Source organism: Schistocerca americana, chromosome 9 (genome assembly GCF_021461395.2).
Source record: "Schistocerca americana isolate TAMUIC-IGC-003095 chromosome 9, iqSchAmer2.1, whole genome shotgun sequence".
In the NCBI taxonomy this organism is placed as follows: Eukaryota; Metazoa; Arthropoda; class Insecta; order Orthoptera; family Acrididae; genus Schistocerca; species Schistocerca americana.
This window is the reverse complement of record NC_060127.1, coordinates 53,559,867-53,586,002: the sequence shown is the minus strand read 5'-3', so window position 1 is coordinate 53,586,002 and position 26,136 is coordinate 53,559,867. Positions and strand designations below refer to the sequence as shown.

Below are 26,136 nucleotides of genomic sequence, written 5' to 3'. Positions count from 1 at the left end.
CCCATGTGCACACAAGCACATCTGGCGTGAAGAAGGCCATTGCATCCACAGTTGCACAGTTTGTACTTTGTGAGCCTGCAAGCAAAGTTGTTTATGTAGCACCTGTACTGTTGACCAAATGATGTTTAGCTCTCTCGATGCTTGACAAACTGACTTTGATGGGTTTCTTTGGAAGATCCCTCTGATCTCTTAACTTTTCATCACATGTGCGTTTTCCACCAGAATCTGACTATCTGTTGATGTTCTCATCAGCTAGCAATTTGTTGTACCACATCTTAATCTTCTTAGTGTCTGGCAGGTCCCTTTGAAATTCATATCAGAAATTTCTGTGGAGAGCAATAGGTTATTTGGTTTCTACATACCACACTACATATTAAGGTCACTTTTGAAGTGCAGTCATTTCTGGTAATTATTTAATATCTGAAACAAAACAAAAAGGAGCTGATTGGAAGAAATTTTCAGAGAACTTTTTGAATTGTTTTATATGATGCTGCAAACCACAAGTGGAGGTGGTTTCGTGTGGACTCCCTGTATATCTGCATCCTTACAGCTCTCATTCTGAGAATGTTAAAATTTTGTTATATAATTTATGCTATTTCACATTGGATTCTCTCATTTAATTTGTCCTTTATCACCACTGTTGTCCAACTGAAGACTACATAAAATTTTTTTAGAAGTTACAGTACAGTTACTGTACAGCGCATGGTGGAGGGTGCTTTGTACCAGTGTTATGACTGCATTAGAGTGATATTTTCGGAATCAGTCCTTATTCTTCGAGAGAATCTTGTTCCCCCCCCCCCTCTCCCCACCCCTCTTCTCGTTTTCTTCGATGCCTCCCCCCCCCCCCCCCCCTCCCAGTCTCTCTCTCTCTCTCTCTCTCTCTCTCTCTCTCTCTCTCTCTCTCCCTCTCTCCCTCTTCTCTTGGTGTTATTTTTTTCTTTTTCTTTCTCCTTTTTCATCATGCCCCTCTTATCCCTGTTGTCTCTGTCCCCATTGAATGTAACAGTACATTCTGGCGCAAACAAAGGACACAAGTCTCAAAGCTGAACCGTATTGTCCAGTGCCTTGTTTATGTGCAGTTTTTCTGCTTACCACTTTCTCAACATACTGAGTGACTGTCTTTTCTCATTCTCATGCCATTAATTGAACTCTCTCAGCATTTTCTATTATCATATCAGTATAGTATTCGTAGACTTGTTCACCGTTATGCGAAGATTATGACAACTATTGCAGACAAACGACGCCTTGGTGGCTCCCCTGCTGAGGCTGAACCAGTGTCACTTGGTGGAGACAGAGAAGACCCTGCGGAGACACCAAAAGTACAGTGAGCTGGTGATACTGTACCAGACCAAGGGCCTGCACCGAAAGGCACTGGAACTGCTGCAGAAGCAGGCCGACCAAGTAGACTCAGCCCTGTATGGACATGAGCGCACCATCCAGTACCTACAGCACCTCGGTGAGTTAAAGGGCCAAGCCGGACTCTCACCATCGTTGTCAGTACTGCTCCATTCAAAGAGAGAGAGGGGGGAGGGCGAGAGAAAGATAGATAGATAGATAGAGGGGGGGGGGGGAGAGAGAGAGAGAGAGAGAGAGAGAGAGAGAGAGAGAGAGAGAGAGAGAGAGGGGGGGGGGGGGGGGGGGGGGTATATATTGAAGTATGTAAATAAATGATTTGTAAAACAAAAGAAAGGACACAATGGAAATTTCAAATGCCCTAGACACTATTTAACAAAATTAAAAGCTATACACTACATACAGGGCAAACCCAAACTCTACCTATAAAATTTAGGATTTTGTTGAAAGATATTTTCTGGGTATTTTGATATAAGGTATTCATGCTGTCCTGCAGCTCGTGAGAGAGTAATTGCATTGTGCATCATTTCTAATCGCTGTTTTTCTTTGTATCTGTATTGCACTTAGTGTGTCTGTGCAAATGTTGATGGTAATTGCTGTGTCTTGTTTGTGAAACTGGAACCTTACTTACTTTTACATACCTGGAAATTTCTTTTAAAGTTTTTAGCTCAATATCAGGCCATGTTCAGTGCTTTATTTTTGGCAAGCCATATGTCATCAAGGGTACATCTTGTGGTGTGGTTGGGACATTTTAGATGACTTTCTGTGTCCTGCACTTCATCGCAATTTCATTTGTTCTCTGTTTCTCATTGACAACTCATTTAATCTGATTTGTATTAACTGGCGCTACACTAATTCTAATGTAATTTGGTGTTCTCTAAAACTTCCTGCTTCCTGCTGCAGAGTAGCCCTTCAGGGACTACAATGACAGCATCTCTTTCACTGTCTGCCGCCATTGGCAATTCATTTGTGTTGGTCATAGCTAATTGGGTGACAGTGTACGATAGCCATTGAAAATCACTGAACCTTATGACTTGTTTTGGTGGAAAATACAAATTCATCACTTTTGTTTTCGACATAGCATGAGATTGACTTTTAGTGTACTATTATGGATTATAAAGTTGGTTTCTGGTTTTTGTGTTTATTTCTTCCATTGTATGTTCCTTGGAATATGAAAGGATTTCTTAGAACATCATTTCATATATTAGCATTATAGGTACGTTGTGAGTTGGCAAGCCAGTGAATGTGACTGGAAGGAAACTGGCGACTCATCTGTATTGCAGCGTGATGATCGTGTCGAAAACTGTGTGGGATATTTCACAATGTCGCATTTTTAAGGTGATGGGTAGACTGGAACCTAAGAGTACAGATTAAATTTTACAAAATATTCTCTTTTATGTGGTAGCATTCTGCACGATAAATTCCATTACCTCACCACATAATTCTGCACACTTGACATCATAAGGGTGTCTATGTAATGCTATTATCTCGTTGGTTCTGTTGTCTTGTCTAATGATGCAACTAATGATTCATTGTGGTCACTTCCTATTGTTCACCGTGCTGGAAAAGCTACTGACACTGTAAGTGCACGTGTACTGTTCGCCCCCGAATCTTGCACTCTGTTCTGCTCAGTTCTCTTGATTTGTTTTTCTTGTACATGGACATCGATACACAGCAGTATGAATAGGTGTAGTGATGAAGAGTTGACCAATATGACCCTCACATAAAATTTCACCAAATTTGATGCAAGAGCAGCAACCCATGCTGAGCCAACTGTTCATGCTGTGATGGCAACGACATCTCGGTACTTTCACAGCTTTAACTTTTCATCATGTCATGAGCCTTCTCATGATAACTCTGTAGATAAGGGCATTGCCCACAAAATGCAAGGTTCTGGTCTCAAATTTTGATTAGGCGCACAGTTTAATCTGCCTGGTAGTTTCACAACAGTACACAGTGTGCTGCAAAGTGAAAGACTCATTCTACAAAAATGAATTTTTGTTTAAAGCCCCAAATAAATACCAAGAGTGCTACCCTCAGAAATCATTATGATTCCTTCTGTCCACATACAACCTGTCATCACCCATTGTCCTTTCCCTGGCAGCAAGGTCATCCTAGATTGTAGCCATCTGATGGGTTTTGGGTCTTTTTACAGAAAGTTTTCCTTCCACCTCTCTTTCAAAATTTATTTGAGACACTCGTGCAGGCTCCACTCTCATTGCATGCCCATATCACCATACTCTGGTTGTGCTAATTCACTCTATAAGCGGTGTCTTGATTCTAGGTTTCTTCCATACCTTACCATTTTGGTCTTCTGGATGGTGGATTTAAGGACTTTCATTTCTTATGCTTGGAGTCTCATCGACTTTTTCTTTGTGAGGGTGCATGCTAACATCATAGGCCGATATTAGTACAAAGTAACTCTTGAATATCCCTGATTTTGCTTTTTTGGGAATTGTGTCATCTCATAATGGGCTGTTATTTGTAGTAGAATTTTGGCACCCTTTTGCGCTCGTTTGGTAATCTTCTGTCTAATCAGATTATGCCTGGAGATTATATATCCAAGGTACAGAAAACTTTAGATGTAAGCCAGTTAATAGCACAAACAAGTTCACCACATTATGGATAATAGTTCATTGTTAACTTCAAGACAACTGTGGATCATGAACATTATAGCATGTCTTTCAAAATAATTCACAGGCAAGGATCACATAAATCTGATCTTCGATTTTGCCGGCTGGGTGCTGGAGAGAAGTCCTGAGGAAGGCCTGCGGATATTCACAGATGATTTGCATGAAGTTGAGCAGCTGCCTCGTCCCAAGGTGCTGGATTTTCTGCTCAGGAATCATAGGGACCTTGTAGTGCCATATCTGGTGAGTAATAGACACTTAGTTGTAAGACTCTTTAACTATACTCATTCATATTATAGCGCTGCAGTATGTGTTTGAAATCTAAATGCGGATGCTGTAACTGATACTGTAACGACACTATCGATACAGACTAATGTGCAAAACTTAAGGAAAAAAGTAACTTTTGCTTTGTGTGTCATTTCCAAGGATCATAGCCTGATGAAATTTGGACCATATCTAGAAAGAACTGCTACTTAATAGTACAGGAGGCCGCAGAAAGAAAACAATGAGATGAAAAAAAATGATGCTTTTATTCAAAGACAATAATTACACTGAAATCAGTGTGACTTATGATGGTCCCCTGGTCATTACAAAAGGCAGGACAAGGTTTGTAATAGGGTATGTGATTACCATGGACAGCAATGCATGCTCTGCAATGTGATCCCATGTTGGCCACAAGGGTGGTAAGGAATCCTTATGGTAGGGGATCCCATACCTCTGCCATAGCAGTTGGCAACTCGTGGATAGTCGTGGATGCGTGTGAACTTGCTGCAATACATCTCCCAGTGCATCCCACACATACTCAGTGGGATTTAAGTTGGGCAAATCGACAGGCCAGTCCCTTCACCAAATATCCTCTCGTTCCAAGAGCTCCTCCATGTGCACCATTCCGTGTTGTCATGCACTGCCGTCCACAAACGTAGTCGGGCCTGAGTGGCTCCTAAAAAGATGCACATGGGAAAAAGTGTACAGTGGCACATTTAAGTTGCCAGTGAGTGTACTGCAGTTCAAACATTTGCAGGTCAGTATGTACATGCAGTAGTATGCCACCCAACACCATAACACGTGGACCACCAAAATGACCATGTTTGACAATGTTCCTGGATTCATTATACGAGGGTTATTCAGAAAGTAGGGAATGTTTTGGCAAGAAAAAAAAACTAAGTACAAGAAATACAATTTATTATATACATCTGAAAGAGTGACTGACCTACTAATTTTCCTCATAGTCACCAAACACATTGAGGCACTTATCATAGTGGTGGACAAGCTTTGAAAGACCTGCGTCATACAATTCTGCCACATGAGACTTCAGCCAGTGAGTCACACCCACCTGGAATTCCACATTATCATCAAAGCACTGCGTTGCAAGCCAGTTCTTCATCTTGGGAAACAAGTGGAAGTCGCTTGGTGCAAAATCGGGTTTCTAGGGTGGGTGAGGGAAAATTTCCAATGTGAATGAATTAGGGAGTTCCTTGGTGTGGTTTGCCATGTGAGCTCGGGCATTGTCGTGCAAAAACAAAATTTTGGACGTCAGCTTTCCTCAGGGTTTGTTTTGAACTGTTCTTTTAAGGCTGTGCAAAATTTGACAGTACCGGGCAGAATTTATGGTTGCTCCACATTTGAGAAAAATCAGTAAGAAGCACACCTTGCCTATCCCAAAACACTGTCGCCATCAACTTCTAGCTGACAAGGTTTGCAAACATTTTCTTGGTTTTTGGGGGGACCTTGTGTGCTCCCACTCCATGGACTGTTGTCTCACAATTGATGTGTTTTACCCAAATCTCATCACCTGTTAAGATTCCATCCAGTAATTAATCACCATGTTTGTGGTAGGCCTCCAGAAATGTAAACGTTGCCCCCATTCGCTGTTCTTTATGGTGCTTTGTATGCATTTTGGGCACTTATCATGCACAAAATTTGAGGTAGCCTAGCTTTTGAGTGACAATTTCAAACAACAAAGTCTTTGAAACTTATGGAAAAGAAAGCAGAAAGCTCCGTTATTGTGAAGTGATGATTTTCATGAATTGTTTCATCAACTTTATCGTCAGTCACAATGCTTGGGTGTCCACTCTCCTCTTCATCGCGAATGTTGGTTCGGCCATTTTTAAACCGAATACACCATTTCTGGATGGAACATTCACTCATTAAGTTGTTTCCGTACACTTCGCACTGTTCACGATAAATTTCTATAGGTTTTAGGTTTTTTGCCAACAAAAACTGTACCACAGACTGCACCTCGCAACTGGAAGGATTTTTTATTGCAGCGTACATTTCAAATTTGAATATCGAAAAAACCAGATGTGCAGAGACGTTCCCCCTGTCACGGAGGGATGCCGACTGAGCTGCCGAGCACGCACAAACCAAAATATATGCGATCAGTGCGCACCTAGCGGTGTCAGACGGATACGTTTCCTACTTTCTGAATAGCCCTCATATGTTCCCACCTCTCGCCATATGAGGGACTGAATATCCTGTCATCTGAGAAGAGCACATGACTCCTCATCGGCCCAGTCCCTATACTCCACTACCATTATAATGCCAGTGTGCGGGCATCAATGGAACATGGTGTACCAGTCATCAGGCAAGTCACCGTGTCATTGTAGAGTGTGACTTGACTTGTCTTCTAGTCCTGTTAAATGTGGTTGCAATTGCATTCACGTTTGACATGGGCCCCTCCTTGCTTGTTGCACAATGTAGTGGTCATCTGCCACCGTAGTTAACAGTGGTCGACCACCTCCTCTCCTTTGGGCAGAAGTGCACGTGTTTCGGAATGCTCCCCACGCAAGTGAAATAATGCTGTGACATTACCAAACTCCCGGGCTAAGCTCGTCGCATTTCGTCCGTCTTCCAGCTTACTTATGATTCTTCCCTGTGTGAAGTCATCCAGATGTCTGCGGGCCTTGCTGTAGTGAAGGACACTACTATAGTGCATTGTGGTTGATCAGTGATTGACTGATGCTGTACGTCCAACTTCCAACTTCCTGTACATGACTGGGAGAGCTCTAGCAATGTGCTTCTGTACTTTCTATTCATTTGCACCAAGTTTTTAATATATCATGTTACTTTATCTATCTTGTCATAGAGTTTTGCAGAGTAGTGTATTTGAGGGTCACCGACATCATTGTGTCCTTTCTGTTGTGTTTCAGTTTATTTCTCTTCCTCGTATTGGAAGTATGTTTCATTACAAGGAGGTAGAATAAACAGCTAGTACTTATCTTGAAGGGGCAACATTCCAAGCCATTAAGAGACATCCTTGCGAAAACAAGTGACACACCCAAACCACTATCCTTACCACTGGGTCATTCCAACCTGGGGCTCCAGCTCATAGTCTCAGATTTGACTGAAATTCAGTACACTAATTCTACCATGTGTGGAACACTCGTGTACAAAGTATTAGTTTCCCCTGCCAATTAGTTTCAGAATTATGAGCTGTGAAAGGAGGTGGTGTGACCCGGAAATTGCAACCCGCATCTGGCAATCTATCTTCAGACCCAACTTCAGGTCTTAATAACTTTGGAACTATTCCACACAGTCCAGTAAAATTTTTACAACCCAATAACATCCATTTAGAGAACACACTCCATGAATCAAAACACCAACAACATATTTCTGAGGGAAAATAAAAAATTCCAAAATGTGATTAAAAAATGTAATACGTTAAAAGGTACATATTGTAGGTGCCCTATATGCCAAATATAATTCACTCAAAAATGGTATAAAATTTTTTGTGGTAAGCTTAATTTGGCCTAAACACACACAGAACTCATCATGCTCATATCAGTCACAAAAACTGAGTTACATGCACACAAAAATACAAAAATTTGAAAAATTACCCAAAAAACATGGATTTTCGAAGAGTGGTAGCACAAAAGGGACAAGTGGTATCCAAGCCAAATTTCACACACTGCATAAGTAGACCATAATGATACATATCTCAAAATTTCAGCATGTTATTGCAAGACATTTGTGTACAATGGAAGTTGACAGATGTATTTCGTGACGTGGCCATTGTTCCACAACACAATTTTGTAAAAACTTATCATAAACTGCTCTGCCTTTTCTTATCCTCTCCCACAACTGTTTAATCACTAAGCAAGAACATACAGACAGATTAACGCAACCTATCATTAATGTTTACTGCACCTTAACTGTTAAAAACCAGTCGATTGTGCTTCGAACAGAAGTTCTCCCACACTTTAGCTACTGTACTCTGTACATTGAGTGGCAAATTGTACTGTCTTCCTGACACTGTGGTGGGAACTGGAACTGTCATAAGAATATGTTCAAAAGGAATCCAACACTTGTCTGCCAAATGTGGCCAATCAAATGATCTTGCTGGTCCTGCTGGTGCCATGAAGTTCACAAATACATTACCATCTGCTTCACAGCACTCTGCAACACATCCTAAGTACCATTTGTCATCATAAACAGCAGTAACATAGCAACCTGGTTGTATGTTGCTGCTTTTGCTTCTGAATCCTGAGTTAGACACACTATGAAGACACATGTTGTGTATGAACCTATAGTTATAATCGCACAGTCTGCTCATCTGCACGTCGTCGGAGTCCGCTAGAGAGAAGTGATGATGGCTCCTTGTGCCTCCAACAGTTTTAACGTGTTCTAGTCTGCTTGTTAGCAATGCTTAGACTGATTTCACCCCATCTTTCGAAACATAGAATGGTTGTATGCCAGAGATATTTTTCTGTACCCAGGTAAATAATCGAAGAGGTGTTAGAATGTGACCTTCTGTAGGGTGCTGCAGACTAGCTCATGATGCCATGCGGTTAATGGTAGCACCAATACCATCACGTACATTTTTACCATGACTTGTTGCAAAAAAATTCCATTCTGCGTGAACTGAAAGTCATGGTAATGCATGCATAAATTTTTGAGATGTTTACAGTTTTTATACTGAATAGCTGCCCCATCACTGAAGTATTTTGCAAAATATATGTGAGGCAGCTTGTTTTACACATATGCCAAGACAGTGCGAATGTGGGCATGAATTGCAATGGCATCATGAATTAAACAGTCACTAAAAACGGACAGGTTCATGACAGACGCATCACCTGATCCACCTCTATAGTATATCGCAAATGGCTGGAGAGTTGCTTGACTGTTGTCCCAATGATATCCTTGGATGGCATCTTTAACTGTAAATGCATAATTTTCAGAAAAGTCTAGTATTACTATAATTTCATCTTGTTTCAAATTATCCTTACAAAACTGGAGATAAGCCAATTGTGCTGTTGCTGTGAAGCTGTGTGTGGTCAGTTTGTCCGTTTTTTGACAATACATTTCAACAAAATCTTCCACTGTACTTTGCTTTGTTTCAAGACTTGTGCGATCCATGTGTGTCCATTGTTTATAAGAAACAAGTTCATCGTCATCCATAAAGAGTTGACCATACAGTTTCTTATTCATGTGTTCTGCACGATTTGCCTTACCAGGACACTTTTCACACCTGTATATCATGCACTGGTAGGAACTGATGTCACACACTAGCAGCTTCATTGCACCTTTGTAATCCAGACCAGAGTCCTTTATAGCAGCAAACATCAGCTTAGCATTTTGATGGGTCTCACATACAAAAACATTGTGTGTGCCCCTTGCACTTACAAGCAAAACCCATTTTGGCCGAAGATTGGAAAAAGATGATAAACCTACTTTGGTATTGGGATACTTTTCCTTGAATTCTACATTTAGTTCTGATATGTCGCATAGGAACAGTCTTTTTTGCATCTGTACACATACATTTCCCATTTTCACCATTACATAGTCTTTTTTTCCAGGCATTATTTGGCTGTAGTCATTATTTTCATAAAACTCCAACACTAGCACCTTTATTTCTGAACTCAATTGCTTACCCTGAGCCTGCTGAAGTTGTGGAAACACTCCTTGTGTTGCTTTTAGTTTCCTAGCTTGGTTTACCATATATGTAGAAACATACAATTCCTTTGCAGTGTAGTCAATAGACCAGCTGGCAGTTGCAAGGGTAAGAATAGCTACTTTTTTCTGGTGTGTAGATATGGCACATTTTTCTTTCAAATCATGCACAATTTTGTCCAAATCAGAGCATTTCTGGCATGATTTCTGTTCCTTTGGAGCAGATAGTTCTTCCTCTTCCACCATTAGTGTGTCAGCTATTTTGTGTTTTAATTCCATTTGAGCTTCTTGTGGTTTTCTACCATAGCTGGACCTGTCTCTTTTCCCAACTTTGTGTGTCTTAAGGGGAGACAAACCAAGAGCAGTCGCTGAAGTATTTAATTGCTTATCCGCTGTGGTTGTAGGTGGCTGATACTCTTCATCGCTATCATGTAAATTATCAGAATATTCTTCATTTTTTAGCAGTGTAACACACCTGGAACATAACTTTTGTCCTGGTTTCATGTTAAGTCCCATGCACTGATTCACTTTCAATACTGATTTTATATCAATTTCTCTGCGGCTACACTTCACTGTCGTCTTATGAATCCGAAATGGATCAAAACAACTTCTTTGTAGGAAAGAATACTTATCCAGAAACACTTTCATATGATGATAACAAACACTAAAGTTTCCTGGAACTGTACTTCTTGTGCCCACAGGGTGTATCCCGGATCTCCATAGTAACAAATCTTGGTCCGATTCATCCAGATTATACAGTACAAAGCTAATGCCACATTTTGTTCCATATTTTATTTTATGACATTCAGATGCTTGTGCTCTACCAATACTGCAGCTTGTTTGAACAAAAGCACCACTAGTACACTCTTCTGCCTCCATACTGACTTTCCACAACAGTACTGACCAGTCTGAACTAGAATCTTAAAAACATGAGTGACCTGTAATTGTTGCTTGTTTCCTTTGTTGTTCCTGCCTAACAATGACTCATTCTGTCCCTGAAGACTACCATTGTTTAACTTTCTGTTGCCTAATGGTTCCCAACAGTTGCTGCAGCTTTGTCTGAAACAAGCTGCCTGCATCATCACTATTACTTGCTAAATCGTATTAAAAGCAACGTAACCAAATACATCTCTGTCAACTTTTATTTTACACAAATGCCTTGCAATAACAAGTTGAAATTTTGCCACATATTATATTATGGTCTACTTCTGCAGTGTTTTAAATTTGGCTTCGATATCACTTGTCCCTTTTGTGCTACCACACCTAGAAAATCCATGTTTTTCAGGTAATTTTTCAAATTTTTGTATTTTCGTGTGCATGTAACTCTTGTTGGTGTGACTGATATGGGCAAGATGAGTTCTGTGTGTGTTTAGGCCACATTAAACTTACCACAAAAAATTTATACCCTTTTTGAGTGAATTATATTTGGCATAGAGGGTACCTACAATATGTACCTTTTAACGTATTGCATTTTTTTAATCATATTTTGGAATTTTTTATTTTCCCTCAGAAATATGTTGTTGGTGTTTTGATTCATTGAGTGTGTTCTCTAAGTGGATGTTACTGGGTTGTAAAAATTTCACTGGACTGTGTGGAATAGTTCCAAAGTTATTAAGACCTGAAGTTGGGTCTGAAGATAGATTGCTAGATGGGTTGCAATTTCCGGGTCATGCCACCTTCTTTCACAAGCCATAATTCTGGAACTAATTGGCAGGGGAACTTAAAATTTTGTACATGAGTGTTCCACACTTGGTAGCATTGGCGTGCTAAATTTCAGCCAAATCTGAGACTATCAGCTGGAACATTTTCTCAAATTGGTTGAATTGACATGGAATGACCCCACAGCAATTGTTCCCACTACAGGTGAGTCTCTCCCATCCTGGGGTCAGAGTGGCTTGCTCATCCTTTTTAACTTTCCCTGACCTGTTCTTTGTGCTTTATATAATGAAGGAACTATTAGTTCTGAAAGCTAGGAAGTATGGCCCGTTCATTTTTCGGCGTGTCTGTCATTTGTATTGTACACTTCACTTCCTGGATATGATCACTGGCAGAAACTCTGTCCCCTTATTTGTTAATACAGAATAAGGTATTTGACTGTTTTCTGGAAATTGTCTTAAATGATTATTTATGTCATTTTATACTCATAACGTAATTTTTTTCCTCTTGAATTTCGGTATACTTTTATAAAAACAGAAATGAAATACAAATAAAATGAAATCCCATTAAAACGCTCCGTTCAAGGCACGTGATGTCTGTGACGTCACTGGCTAGCTCTATGCTCCTACTGTCATAAAGCTAATTCACAGTGATGTGTTGGAATTTACATTTCAGAAAGTGGATCATAAATGGTATATAGTGCCATACTGTACAAATACATCTACAAGAACACGTCAAAAGTTGTTGTGTCCCCCCCCCCCCCCCCCCCCCCCCCCCCCCCCCCCCCCCCAGAGAACGAGAAGATGCGTAAAATGTGGTTGCATTATACTGGCAAATTGCCACCAGAGCGACGCTCAATGTCACTAACTTCATTAAAAATGTGTTGCACTGTGAAGTTAACATCAATTTACTTCCAAGGTATGCTTTCACACTGTTCCCAGGAAAGAGAACATCATTATTGAACTTTTAGTGAAAATTGTCATTTTACCCAACATCACATAAATTGTTAAGTAGCTCAGTTGGTAGACCATCTAATTCCAAAAGATGATGTCCATAGATTGCTAATTCAGATCCACCCAAAAGAATATTTTAACTTTCTTGTAAAACAACTCTACAGTCCTTTCATATGTAAACCAAATCACAATTACAAAACTTCACCACACCAATCAGAAACAGAATATTGTTATTTTTTCCTTGCTGTTTACATGAGCTTACATTTGCAATCGCTGTTCAGACGCATCACTTTCAAAAAGATATATTGTGGAGTGACCACCCGTGTTTTACATTATTAAAAATATTTTTTTTTTTACTGTCCAGCTAGGATCCTTTTTGTTTAAACTTTTGAAGTTTCGTCATCGGACACAAAAACGGAGTAAGTCTACTTCAGACACTGACGTCAGTTTACACTCGCAAACATCACAGCCATCATGTTTCTGTTACCTGCATGTTGTACATGCTTTATAGAAAACCTCATTGCCATACCTCATATGTGTGGTGATATCTTCAGTACAAGTCATGCTTTCCAAAAAAGTGAATTGTTTGGTAACAAAGTAAATGCTTTTATCCTCTGTTGTCTGTTTCTCAGACTAAGACTAATGTGAAGCTATATATAATACATCCTACCATCAAAACAGCTACTACAATCTGATTTTGCTAATGCTGTTTTCTTATTTCCTGTAAAACTTTCAAAAATGAATGACCCCTCCAAGATTCGAACATTTAACCTTGTTATCCGTAGTCAGATGTGCTATCCGTTGTGCCACTGAGCACCTTGGGAGAACGGTGTCTCTGCTGAATGTCTTCTGTAATGGAAATCGGTACAAAGATTTGCCAAGAATAATTTTATTGTGCTTTAGGTCGTAACTTGTGACCAATAGTTGACAATCTAGCATAATATTGTGGCCCATTTCCAAAAGTTCTGCAATTACTTAGTTTTGACCGAGGTTAGTGATGTTGCTGGGAGCAGGGAAAAGACTGTCCGTCATTTCACATATCGCTGCATTAAGTGGGTGGATCATAAACACGTCAACTTTGACAAGGTTTCCACTATTGGCATTCTCAAAATTCCTTTGTGTTGTTACTTAAAAACTATAACTGGATTTTCCATCACTAAATAGCTAAACTGTTTGCAGCTAAAGTACGTAAAAACCTCTTAACTTCAGCTAGCACACACGTATAGCTTCGTCTTACTCCTAGTCTGCAACATCACTAGAACGTTGGCCAATAACAGAGCGTTTTTGATCGTGTGACCAAATCTTTATATTTTATGATTTTTAAGATTTAATTACATAAAAATAACATATATTTTGTGAGAATATTGACCATAAATGCTATTTGAATGTAATAATCAATCAGAATAACAGCCAGTCAAAATACTGACCATTAGGTGTCACAAGAGGTAGACCCACCAGTATAAAAGGAGGCTGGGGTAGTGTAGTGTTGTCAGCAGAGAAGCAATAACAGCAGAATGAGTCCGTCAGGGGAGCTCAGTGACTTCGAACGTGGCCTATTCATTGGATGTCACCTCAGTAATAAAATATCAGGGATGTTTCCACCATTTTACAGCTGGCCACGTCAAACATCGGTGATGTGATTGTGAAGTGGATACACAATGTACGAAGAAATGACCACCCCTAAACCGAGACCAGACAGACGTCGTTTACTGACAGTCAGGGATCGTTGAGCATTGTGAAAAATGTTGTAAAAACTGTATGAAATCAGTGGAAGGAATCACTTGTGAATTCCAGGATTCTAGTAGCAGTCCGGGTAGCACGATGACTGTGCGTAAGAAGTCAGAAAGGACAGGGGTACAACTGTCGAGCAGCTCCTCATAAGCCACGCGTTTCTGTGGCCGGTGCCAAGTGACGCTCGAGATGCTGTAGAGAGCGACATCACTATGCACTGGACGGATGACAGGAAATGAGTGATTTGGAAGGACGAATCATCACGGTCCTGTGGAAGGGTTTGGGTTTGAGCTTGGGCTTGGCCAGTACATGGAGAATGTTACCAGCTATCATGTGTAGTGCCAGCAGTGGACTACAGAGAAGATGGTGTTACATTATGGAGGTGTTCTTTGTGGTTATTGTGCTTAAGAAAATGCTAGATTCAGAAGGATAAGAACACATTTTTCAGAAGTGTGTACTGCATGCATTACAGGAACAGTTCAGAAGTGGTGATCGTTTGTATCAGCATGGCAGTGGACCCTGTCATAAAGTGGCCTCTCTGAGGGAATGGTTTGTGGACAATAACATTCATGAAATGGACTTGCCTGTCCTGAGTTCCGACCTGAACCCAGTGAAACACCTTTGGGACGTGTTAGACTGTCAACTTCAATCTAGACCCCAAAGGTACTACCTTCTCTGGTTTTGGGCACTTGACGAAGAATGGGCTGTCATTCTTCCACAGACATTCAGACACTTCGTTGAAAGTGTCCCCAGCAAAGGTGAATCCGTCATAAAGGCGAAGTTTTGTTGTGCCTCAAGAATTTTGGGGTAAATTCTAGAGACACTCGTATTTCACTGTCTCAAACACACGATATTTTAAGGGTGAGTTTGTGAGAGTGGAAATGTGTCTACTGCGCCACGGTTAATGTGTGTGCAGGACGGGCGTGTGTTACGAGAAGAGTAAAGTTATGGCGGTCTGTCGGCACTGCAAGTGGTGGCCGTGCATGTCTTGGAAGCCGTATGTCCAGTACAAGGAGTAATCAAGAGCTACTCTTTGGCAGTGAAATAGTAATGACTATTGGGGACAAACAAAATATGTTTTACCTAGAGACTCTTATACTCTGTTGTTTGATTTGCTAGGAGCAAGAACTGTTTTGACAAGGGTTATTAAAACAAAAAGAGACGGTAATGATATATGTTTAAGTACTAATGTTTTCCAGACATAGCTGATTTACGAGACTTGAAAGCGCATGTGAAACTTGTGTATTTGATTTGTTGTGGAGAAGAAAATATAACGAAGTTTATGTGAGAGTATTCTGAGAGTAAGAAATCATTTCAAAAGTAGAGAAGTAGTTCAGTATCATTTCCCTAACCAGCACGAAATCTTCGGAGAAGAAGCATTGTGAAGACCGAAGCAGTCGTCTGTCCTGAGAAGAAGATTGGCTGCACACGATACGTAAATCACCTGCGAGAGATGTGTGCAACTTGCACCCCAAGACCACACAGTCTCCGGTCATCAGGAAAATGTTAGAGTGTGGACACACCCCATATTAGTGTCCATTAATAGGTAAATGTAAATGTCGTTTGACTAGGGCCTCCCGTCGGGTAGACCGTTCACCAGGTGCAAGTCTTTCGATTTGTCACAACTTCAGCGACTTGCGCATCTGTGGGGATGAAATGATGATAATTAGGACAACACAACACCCAGTCGCTGAGCGGAGAAAATCTCCGACCCAGCCGGGAATTGAACCCGGGCCCTTAGGATTGACATTCTGTCGCACTGACCACTCAGCTACCGGGGGTGGACTCCATTAATAGGTAACCAGATACTTTTGATCAAATAGTGTACATATATTTTGCAGAATTCTGAATGCATCTCGAGCAGATGCCATGATATGGAGTTGTATAAATCTTAAATCCATAGCACAACAAAATTAAAAAACAGTAAAAAAAATTTTACAGATTTAAATCACCAGCAGCTGACAATTCAATACTGTGTACTCCTATGATAATGAAGCATTCCAAGTTGGGGGAAAAAAACTTAGTGGATTATAGTGACACAGACAATCTTCTATTTGTGTTTTTACAGGAGCATGTGATTCATGTGTGGCAAGAAAAGAACTGCATCTTCCACAATGCTCTGGTGCATCAGTACAGGGAGCACAGTTTGCAACTTCTACAAAACCCTGAGACTTTTGAGGCCGGACGTGCTTTACGTGTGAAGCTGCAAGACTTTCTTGAGGTGTCTGAACACTATACGCCTGAGACTGTGCTCATTCACTTCCCGTATGACAGTAAGTATTTAATTTTGGAATGTGACCATCTATTTTAAACCTAGTAGTAGCTTTTTTTGTGCAACGTACAGTGTAACACTGCGTGGGATTTGTTCTAATGTAATGCTTCAGAAAATGTGTGTGCAGTACTGAACTATTTATACTTAAGAATCTTTTTGTGATTCACACCCTGCCACTCCCGAATACTTATTTTTATTTCAGATCTCTTTGAGGAACGTGCTACAGTTCTTGGAAAACTGGGTCGTCACGAACAGGCACTGTCAATCTATGTCAGTGTTCTTGGTGATGTGGAGCAGGCAATGCGATATTGTGATAAGGTAAGCAGGCACATGATCCACTGATGCACTCTTGATACCAAAACGTACATTCTCTGCTGAAGTTCGTGCACCTGGCCATATTATTTAATTGCTATATAAAAGGCATGTTTGTGTTTCCTTTGTTGTGGTTATAATATGGCTTCTATCCAAAGAATAACTTTTAAAAGGAAAGTACTTTATTCATAAAATGACCTATAACATTTGTGTCTTTAAGTGCTACAAAGTAATTTTACAAACTGATGACAGTCTGTACAGATTTGTGTCGCCATTGCCCTTAATTTTTCCCTTATTTTCTAACATACATAGCAGTGCTGATGTACCACGAATTTTTCTACCTTCAAGAAATTTGTTGTTTAGTTTTACTGTTATGTATCATTACACTTGTTGCCACGATCATTTTACGTGTTTGATTATCATCAAACGAGCCATTAATTTTTTAGAGGTGGCTGCCATTTCATTTCTGCCTGTATAATATAATAATTGTATTACATGATGGAGTAAAAAAAAGAGGGAAGTCGAAAACATTGGAAAATGAATTCTTTCTGTCTATATTGGACAGTACAAATACACTGTGACACCTAATGTGATTTAGTCATTGTGAGCTTCACTCTTTAGTTTTATGAGACAGATGTATGTGTCGCTACTACTGCCTTACTATGCAATGGACACACACCTCTGCTAATACTGTACTATGATTAGCAGTGTCCTGCATGGTTGTCCGTTCGATACAGACTAGGTTCCATAAATTCCCCTGCCTGAATATAGCAACATACAAGGGACACTGCCCGTAAGTTTTCCATATTGCTTTCTTTTTTGATATGGAATTTGAATGATGCCATTCCATTGTCTGGCATTTTGTTTCAGGCTCATAATGATGGAAGCAGCTTACATTACCTGACTCAGTACTCATCAAAAAATCTTCCCCTTCTTTTCAAAGTTTCTGAAGAAAGTTTTGGGTGAAAGTTCATAACTGAACTTCATGATATCTGGTCAGTAAACACAGGACCAACCAGGCATAAACTTCTTGATAAACCAAGCATAGAGGCATTTCCTGCACTGCACTGCGCCCTGTTGAATTATTGTCTGATTTCATTCACAGTCTTCTCTAACTGATTTGTCAGCTCTTTCCTCATTGCACTCAGTGGGGATACCTCAAGGATAACTATTATGAGGCTCATTTTCTAAGCTCTCGTGTTCCCATTTTCAAAGTGTTTCACCCCTCACACTGTTCCTGCCCAAGGGCCCATCTCCAAATACACATTATAGTCTGAGATGAGATGAATTTCAGCAGCAGGCTTTTCGTCTTTAACAAGGAATTCCACAGCAGCACGCTGTCTGAAACATTTCGTAAATTTAGTGTTTGGTCACATGAAGGTTGTACACTACAACAGTGCAGATGTTTTCATCACATAGTTGGAATTTCAGCTGTAGCAGAACAGTTGCTTTTGCTTATTTGCTTCCAGCATGTGACTAAATATGCATGAATTTAAAATTATTGCATTATACTTATAATTCTTTCACAAACACAACTCTGTAAATTTGGAGAGCACTTATCCTTAACATACGTAGGTATATTTAATATAAAACTAATAGAACAGCACTTAAGATTTTAATTTTTCCCAACTTCATGATTCAGTTCTGGGCCATATGGATATTTAGCTGTAAGCTGTCTCTTGAGGTCTCGCTTAAATTTTTCACTCTCTGATCTTTCGAAATTGCTGGGTTAGGAGTTACAGTACATGACTTCTTTTGATATGTGGACTGCTTTCCATTAATTGGACTCTTTTTGCTGTCTAAGTGAAAATCTTCCTTACTCCTTGCATTATAACCTAGGAACTGCGTACCCTGCTAGTAACTTTCCTTTTCACTATTACTATTGTAACTTTCACCATGACCCTTGTAGCAGTGGTTCACTGAATAGTGCATCTAAATGTGTACAAATATTCTGTGCTGTAATCTTTATTTTGATGCGTATATTTATCCTTCTCTCTTTCCAGGTGTATAGGCAGCAGGCAGAGGGTGCCGATGAGGTGTACGCGATACTGATGCGCATGCTGGTAAATCCGCCAGAGAGCTGGCTTGTCGGTGTCCCGTCCCCACCGACTGTCCAGCCAGACCTGGAGGCTGCCCTCACACTACTGGAGCAGCATGCCAGCAAGATTCATCCTGTCAAAGTAAGTCTCTCTCTCTCTCTCTCTCTCTCTCTCTCTCTCTCTCTCTCTCTCTCTCTCTCTCAGGGAAAAAAATGAGAGAATCATGGAAGATTAGAAAGAATGCTCAAATGAAGTGGAATAAATAATAATAATAATAATAATAGAAACATGAAATTTGGAGAAGGTGTTGATCTTATACTGTAGGCATCATTTAAGAATGGATTTTTTTTAAATTCCACCCATAAGGGGGTGAAATATGGGATGAAAGGTTTTTTGAAAAATGACAGTTATGAAGCTAGAACTACGAAAATTGGTATTTGGTTTCTCAGTCAGAAATTTTAAAAAAAATATGTATTTTGTCATTTTTGGAAAATTGACTGGGGGGGGGGGGGGGGTAAAACAGTGGGTGAAAGTTTTTTTAAAAATAAATCATTTTTAAAGAACCACTAAAGCATTTTGAAAGCTACACCTGTGGAAATCTGAGTTATCGCCTATTGATTTCTTTTTGTTCCCTTGTGTCAAACAAAATGTTCATGTACAGTGATTTTCATTAACCTAGAATACGCATTCGGTGACACAAAATGATTTAAGTGGTTTTAAATCCCCATAAAATAGATATAAGCTAAAGGAAAAGGCAGACAAGATATGTTACATGTAAGGACCAAGTTAGAGAAATAATAATCAAATACCAACAGAGAAGTGCTCAGGTTAAAATAGGCATACGACAGGTATGTAATCTTTCTCTCCTACTGGTCAATCTGTACATCAAAGAAACAGTGAAGGAAATGAAAGAAAGGTTCAAGAGTGGGATAAAAGTTCAGAGTGAAAGGACACCAGTGATAAGGATCACATGGTTATCTTTTGTGAAAGTGGTGAAGATGAACACATAATATCAATTGAAAGTGAACCGAAGAAAGATAAAAACGTAATGAGGAGCAGCAGAAATGAGATTAGCAATAATTTTAACATAAGAAATGGGGACGACATATTAGGAAAAGGGTTGGAATCCTGCTACCTCAGGATCAAAATAAGATGTACTGGATGAAGCTAGGAGGATGTAATAAACAGACTAGAACATGCAAAGAGGGTGTCCATCACTAAAAAAGTCTATTACTTTCAAATGTAAGACTAGATAAGAGGAAGAAATTTCTGAGAATGTCCATAAGGATCTCAGCATTGTATGTTAGTGAATCGTGGACTGGAAAAATTAGAAAAGAAGATAATAGAAGTGCTTGAGATGCGGTGCTGCAGAAAGATGCTGGACTTTGTAGGATTTGCAAGGGAAGGAATATGTAGAAAAAAATGACTATAAGAAGTGAATAGATGCCAGGATGGGTTAAGGCATCAGGGAATAATTTCCAGGTGCTAGAGAGCTGTAGATGTCAAAAATTGTAGGGGAAGACAGAGACAGAAAAATCCAGGGAATCAATGAGGGCATTAGGTATAAGTGCTAATCTGATACAAAGAGGCTGGCCAGAATAAGTCATAATTGTCCACATCAAAACAGCTGAAAGACTGGTTAAAAAAGGAGAAAGAGAAAATATTATTGTAAGTGGGTGTATCAGAAAAATTCAACCTACATAAAAATTTCTAACTTTTATTTTTATTATGTCTTTTCCCATGACTGTAAAAAAACAGTGCAAAATAAAATGTTGGCCCAAACATAGACATGATATGGATCACATTTCTTTGTCCCTTGGGAAACTTCTACATGTATGTCATGACACAATTTTGCCAAATTCATACTCCTGTAATGCTGCTCTTGAGCTGAGTGCAGTTTTATTCAAATTGCTTCTATTTCCATTTAGAAAGGTAGGTTGCAACTGAAAATGGATAGCTAAATAATTTTAATTCATTTTTGAGTCCACACAGGTCCTGAAACCCTCTCTAAAAAATCTGACAAAGCCGCATAAATTTTTGTAGATAAATATCAAAACACATATGTAAGTAATTCTAGAGGTTGAAAAACATTAAAAAATGTTGTCTCCTGTACTGATCATTTTAAATAAATGCAGTTTGTTCATCAATTCATTAATTTTAAAGTATACTTTCACAATCAATATTTATGCCCCTGGTAATTTCAGTTCAGCTTGCAGTGAATGACTGTTCAGATTCAGAAGGATGTAGGTTGCAGTAGGTACTGGGAGGTGAAGCAGCTTGCACAGGATAGAGTAGCATGGAGAACTGCATCAAACCAGTCTCAGGACTGAAGAGCACAACAACAACTTTCACAATCAATATTTATGGCCCTGGTAATTTCAGTTCAGCTTGCAGTGAATGACTGTTAAGTTTAAAAATACTACCTGTGTTTTTATAGCCTTTAGTGATGTCTCCAGCATTAGGAGATGGAACTTTAGTCACAGAAAAGTGCCTTAGACCTCACGCTAATGCCCATAACAAACAAAAGTCACCAAGGCCGCATTAATTTTATCACACACACTAATAATAACTAGATCTTTGCATCAGAAGTGTTCTATTAAAATAATTTAAATCTGTCTTAATATTGGCGAGGAAGGCTGTGTATAAGCAACAGAACAAGGTGTGGTCACAGTGAAGTAGGGCCATCTGGAACAGCCTGGCATAAGGGAAAAGAAAGAGTAGATAGTGCTAACAGATATAATGCACATAATACACATAGCCATTAATTTGGTCAGAATTGACATGGAGCACTGTGCAAAGAAAGGAGAAGATAAATATAGCCACAGTGTTAAACTCAAGTTCTCAATTGATACTAGATTTCTAGCTTTGCAATGTGGAAATACTGTATGTTTTTCTTGAAACAGGCCCTGACGGCGCTTCCAGATCGAGTCCCTCTGATCCGCATCAAGCACTTCCTCGAGTCGAGTCTGCAGCACAAACTGAGTGAGCGCAGAACGACACAGGTCCTCAAGGGTCTACTCTACGCTGAACATTTACAGGTGAGCTCCTTCGTGAAACTTATGACCATGCCATTGGTGTGATGCTCTATATTAGGCATATACAGATCACCAAAGAGTCAGGTAAATGGCTTTCTAAAAGAGCTAGAAGTTCTGTTAGACAATGCTTAATAGTAGCAAGTGATCTAAATATTAACACACTGAAAGAAAACTGTTAAGCCAGTAGTTTCAGGTGATTCAATCAACACTTATGATCTAAATCTAGTAGTATGTAGTCCCAAAATGTACAGTAAAGATATAGAAACATTTATAGATCTGTAATTACCACTATAGCACAATACAGACAAAAAGTACATTGGGGACCACCATGGGGTATTAGTAGAGGTATCAGATAAGATATCAATTTCAGAAAATATCTTTAAAGAGTTACGGCAAACAAAAGCAAGCACACACATGGAGGCTACAAAGATTAATGCAATCTGAAGACTGGAGCAATATATACTAAACACTAAATTTAAAAATGGTAAGGAAATCATTCACCAAAACATTATCCTGTTACAGAGATCGTGTATGTCCATTAGTATGTAGGAGTACAAATGTTAAGTGCAATAAAAATTGGGTCAAGGCAGATGTAAAAGGAAAGAGGGAAGAGGTAGAAACTATGTATGAACAATCTCAGACAAATTTAACAAGAGCAAATGTTGATGCCTATAGGGACAAGAAGAGATCATATAGAACCTGATTAAAGAAACCAAATCCAGTTATTACATAAACAATTACAGCTTCTAATAATGTCACAAAGACCACATGGTCATACATAAAGAAAGAGACCAAAGATGTAGATATGTAAAACAGTGAGAACCTAACTATAAAGAAAAATGCTAAGGAAATCAAGGACACTAAAGAAATCAGTAGTATTTTAAAGAAACATTGTGTTGAGGTAGTGGACAAATTAATAAAGCAAAAACCCTTCTGACACAAAATACATACAAAGTATACATACTTTGTCTTGTTTGTATACTTTGTATACTGGATAGTATATCTACTTAACTAATTAAATGCTACCTGCAGTGGATGATAAAGCCTCCAAATTTTCTCATATATACTTAGCCATGCAAGAAGGAATAATCCCAAAATACTTTTAAAAAAAGTAAAGTGATCACTATTTTCATAGGAGGCAGACAGAAAGATCTAGGAAATTACCAACCAATAACTATTACATCTCTCTTATGTAAAATAATAGAATATGTAATTAAAGATACAATACAAAATTTTATAGAAAAATGCAATACTTTGAATGATGCACACTATAGGTTTAGGAAGGGTAGATCCACCAATACAGCAATAGCTGAATTTATAGCATTGAAACTAAGGTGATAGACCAACAAAAGAAAGTTTGTAGTATGTTTTTTGACCTTTCAAAAGCTTTTGATTGTGTGTGCCACAGCATATTATTTGAAAAGTTTAAGTGTTATGGTATAAGGCAGAAAGCAGCCAATTCATAAAATCATTCATGGAAAATAGAGAACAGTGCGTAGAAACAACACAACATGTGAACAATACTATTGCAAATGTCTACTGAAATTTTGAATTTGTTAAATATGGAATGCCTCAAGCATCAGTGCTGGGCTTACATACTTTTTATTTTTTATGTAGATGATATGCCCAAAATAGTAGGTGAGGGTGCTGTCATGTATGCATATGACATTTCATTTGTTATAAGTAGTGTTTCAGTAGGCAACTTGTAAAAGCAAGCTTCTCTAAATATGGAAAATAGAAACAATTATTTCACAGGAAATAATCCTTTTTATAAATGTAAATAAAACCACATATATGCAAATACATGCAAACAAACCACCGAACTTGAACGTATTACTGTCAAGCTTGGAGATGTTGCTCTAAAAGAGATAGACACTTGTAAATTCCTGGGCATGACAGTGGACAGGTACCTGATGTAGGAGAAGCATATAAATAATATTGTCATAAAGTGAGTTCATGTATATCTCTAATAAGGAAAATGTGAAGGACAATAAACACACAAACACTGCCAACAGTGTACTTTGGGCTAATTCATTCACAAATTTCATTTGGTATGCTGATCTGGGGAAATTCTACAAATGTGCAAATACAAAGAATACTAAAGCTAAAAAAGAAAAAAGGCTGTAAGATGCATAAAAAAATTACCTCCAAGAGATTCCTGCATAAATAAATTCGGGGAACTAAACATATCAACAGTGGTGTCACTATACGTATATGAAACAATTGTTTATGGAAAACGTAAAAATGTTGCAGTGTTAAATAGAGGTATTCATGACTATAACACAAGAAATAAAAATGATTATCATGTTGAAGGAAGTTGGCTCAAATTAACAAACAAAGAGCCTGTAAGAGCAGGATGCCTTCTATGCAATGGTTTGGCAAACTGTATAAAGATAATAGAAAGTATGACTGCCTTCAAAAATAAACTGAAATGTCACTTGATTAAAACTTATCCATATATGTTAAAGAATACCTCGGAGCAAAAATTTAATGTAATGTTTCGTATGTACCTCTACAAATATGTAGAAAATTTTCAGAAAATATAATGTCTTTGGTAATTACATATGTACATAGTGCTTCCCCCCCATGAACCATGGACCTTACCGTTGGTGGGGAGGCTTGCGTGCCTCAGCGATACAGATAGCCGTACCATAGGTACAACCACAACGGAGGGGTATCTGTTGAGAGGCCAGACAAACGTGTGGTTCCTGAAAAGGGGCAGCAGCCTTTTCAGTAGTTGCAAGGGCAACAGTCTGGATGATTGACTTATCTGGCCTTGTAACGATAAGCAAAACGGCCTTCCTGTGCTGGTACTGCGAACGGCTGAAAGCAAGGGGAAACTACGGCCGTAATTTTTCCCGAGGGCATGCAGCTTAACTGTATGATTAAATGATGATGGTGTCCTCTTGGATAAAATATTCCGGAGGTAAAATAGTCCCCCATTCGGATCTCCGGGCGGGGACTACTCAAGAGGATGTCGTTACCAGGAGAAAGAAAACTGGCGTTCTACGGATCGGAGCGTTGAATGTCAGATCCCTTAATCAGGCAGGTAGGTTAGAAATTTTAAAAAGGTAAATGGATAGGTTTAAGTTAGATATAGTGGGAATTAGTGAAGTTCGGTGGCAGGAGGAACAAGACTTCTGGTCAGGTGTCTACAGGGTTATAAACACAAAGTCAAAGAGGGGTAATGCAGGAGTAAGTTTAATAATGAATAGGAAAATAGGAATGCGGGTAAGCTACTACAAACAGCATAGTGAACGCATTATTGTGGCCAAGATAGATAAGAAGCCCACACCTACTACAGTAGTACAAGTTTATATGCCAACTAGCTCTGCAGATGACGAAGAAATTGAAGAAATGTATGATGAAATAAAAGAAATTATTCAGATAGTGAAGGGAGACGAAAATTTAATAGTCATGGGTGACTGGAATTCATCAGTAGGAAAAGGGAGAGAAGGAAACGTAGTAGGTGAATATGGATTGCGGCTAAGAAATGAAAGAGGAAGCCGCCTGGTAGAATTTTGCACAGAGCACAACTTAATCATAGCTAACACTTGGTTTAAGAATCATGATAGAAGGTTGTATACATGGAAGAGCCCTGGAGATACTAAAAGGTATCAGATAGATTATATAATGGTAAGACAGAGATTTAGGAACCAGGTTTTAAATTGTAAGACATTTCCAGGGGCAGATGTGGACTCTGACCACAATCTATTGGTTATGACCTGTAGATTAAAACTGAAGAAACTGCAAAAAGGTGGGAATTTAGGGAGATGGGACCTGGATAAACTGAAAGAACCAGAGGTTGTACAGAGTTTCAGAGAGAGCATAAGGGAACAATTGACAGGAATGAGGGAAAGAAATACAGTAGAAGAAGAATGGGTAGCTTTGAGGGATGAAGTAGTGAAGGATACAAATCCTTGGGTAACAGAAGAAATATTGAATTTAATTGATGAAAGGAGAAAATATAAAAATGCAGTAAATGAAGCAGACAAAAAGGAATACAAACGTCTCAAAAATGAGATCGACAGGAAGTGCAAAATGGCTAAGCAGGGATTGCTAGAGAACAAATGTAAAGATGTAGAAGCTTATCTCACTAGGGGTAAGATAGATACCGCCTACAGGAAAATTAAAGAGACCTTTGGAGAAAAGAGAACCACTTGTATGAACATCAAGAGCTCAGATGGAAACCCAGTTCTAAGCAAATAAGGGAAAGCAGAAAGGTGGAAGGAGTATATAGAGGGTCTATACAAGGGCGATGTACTT

The 26,136-nt window shown here is 39.1% G+C and overlaps 1 protein-coding gene across 1 annotated transcript in view; it reads left to right on the top strand.

Moving 5' to 3' along the window:
• LOC124551089 (vam6/Vps39-like protein) overlaps positions 1-26,136 on the top strand; it is a 119,111-nt gene that overhangs the window by 78,316 nt on the left and 14,659 nt on the right. The window contains exons 10-15 of the mRNA XM_047126019.1: positions 1,234-1,456; positions 4,054-4,226; positions 16,281-16,485; positions 16,687-16,802; positions 18,800-18,976; positions 21,739-21,873. Coding sequence (XP_046981975.1) covers positions 1,234-1,456; positions 4,054-4,226; positions 16,281-16,485; positions 16,687-16,802; positions 18,800-18,976; positions 21,739-21,873 — 1,029 coding nt within the window. The remainder of the gene's footprint in view (positions 1-1,233; positions 1,457-4,053; positions 4,227-16,280; positions 16,486-16,686; positions 16,803-18,799; positions 18,977-21,738; positions 21,874-26,136) is intronic.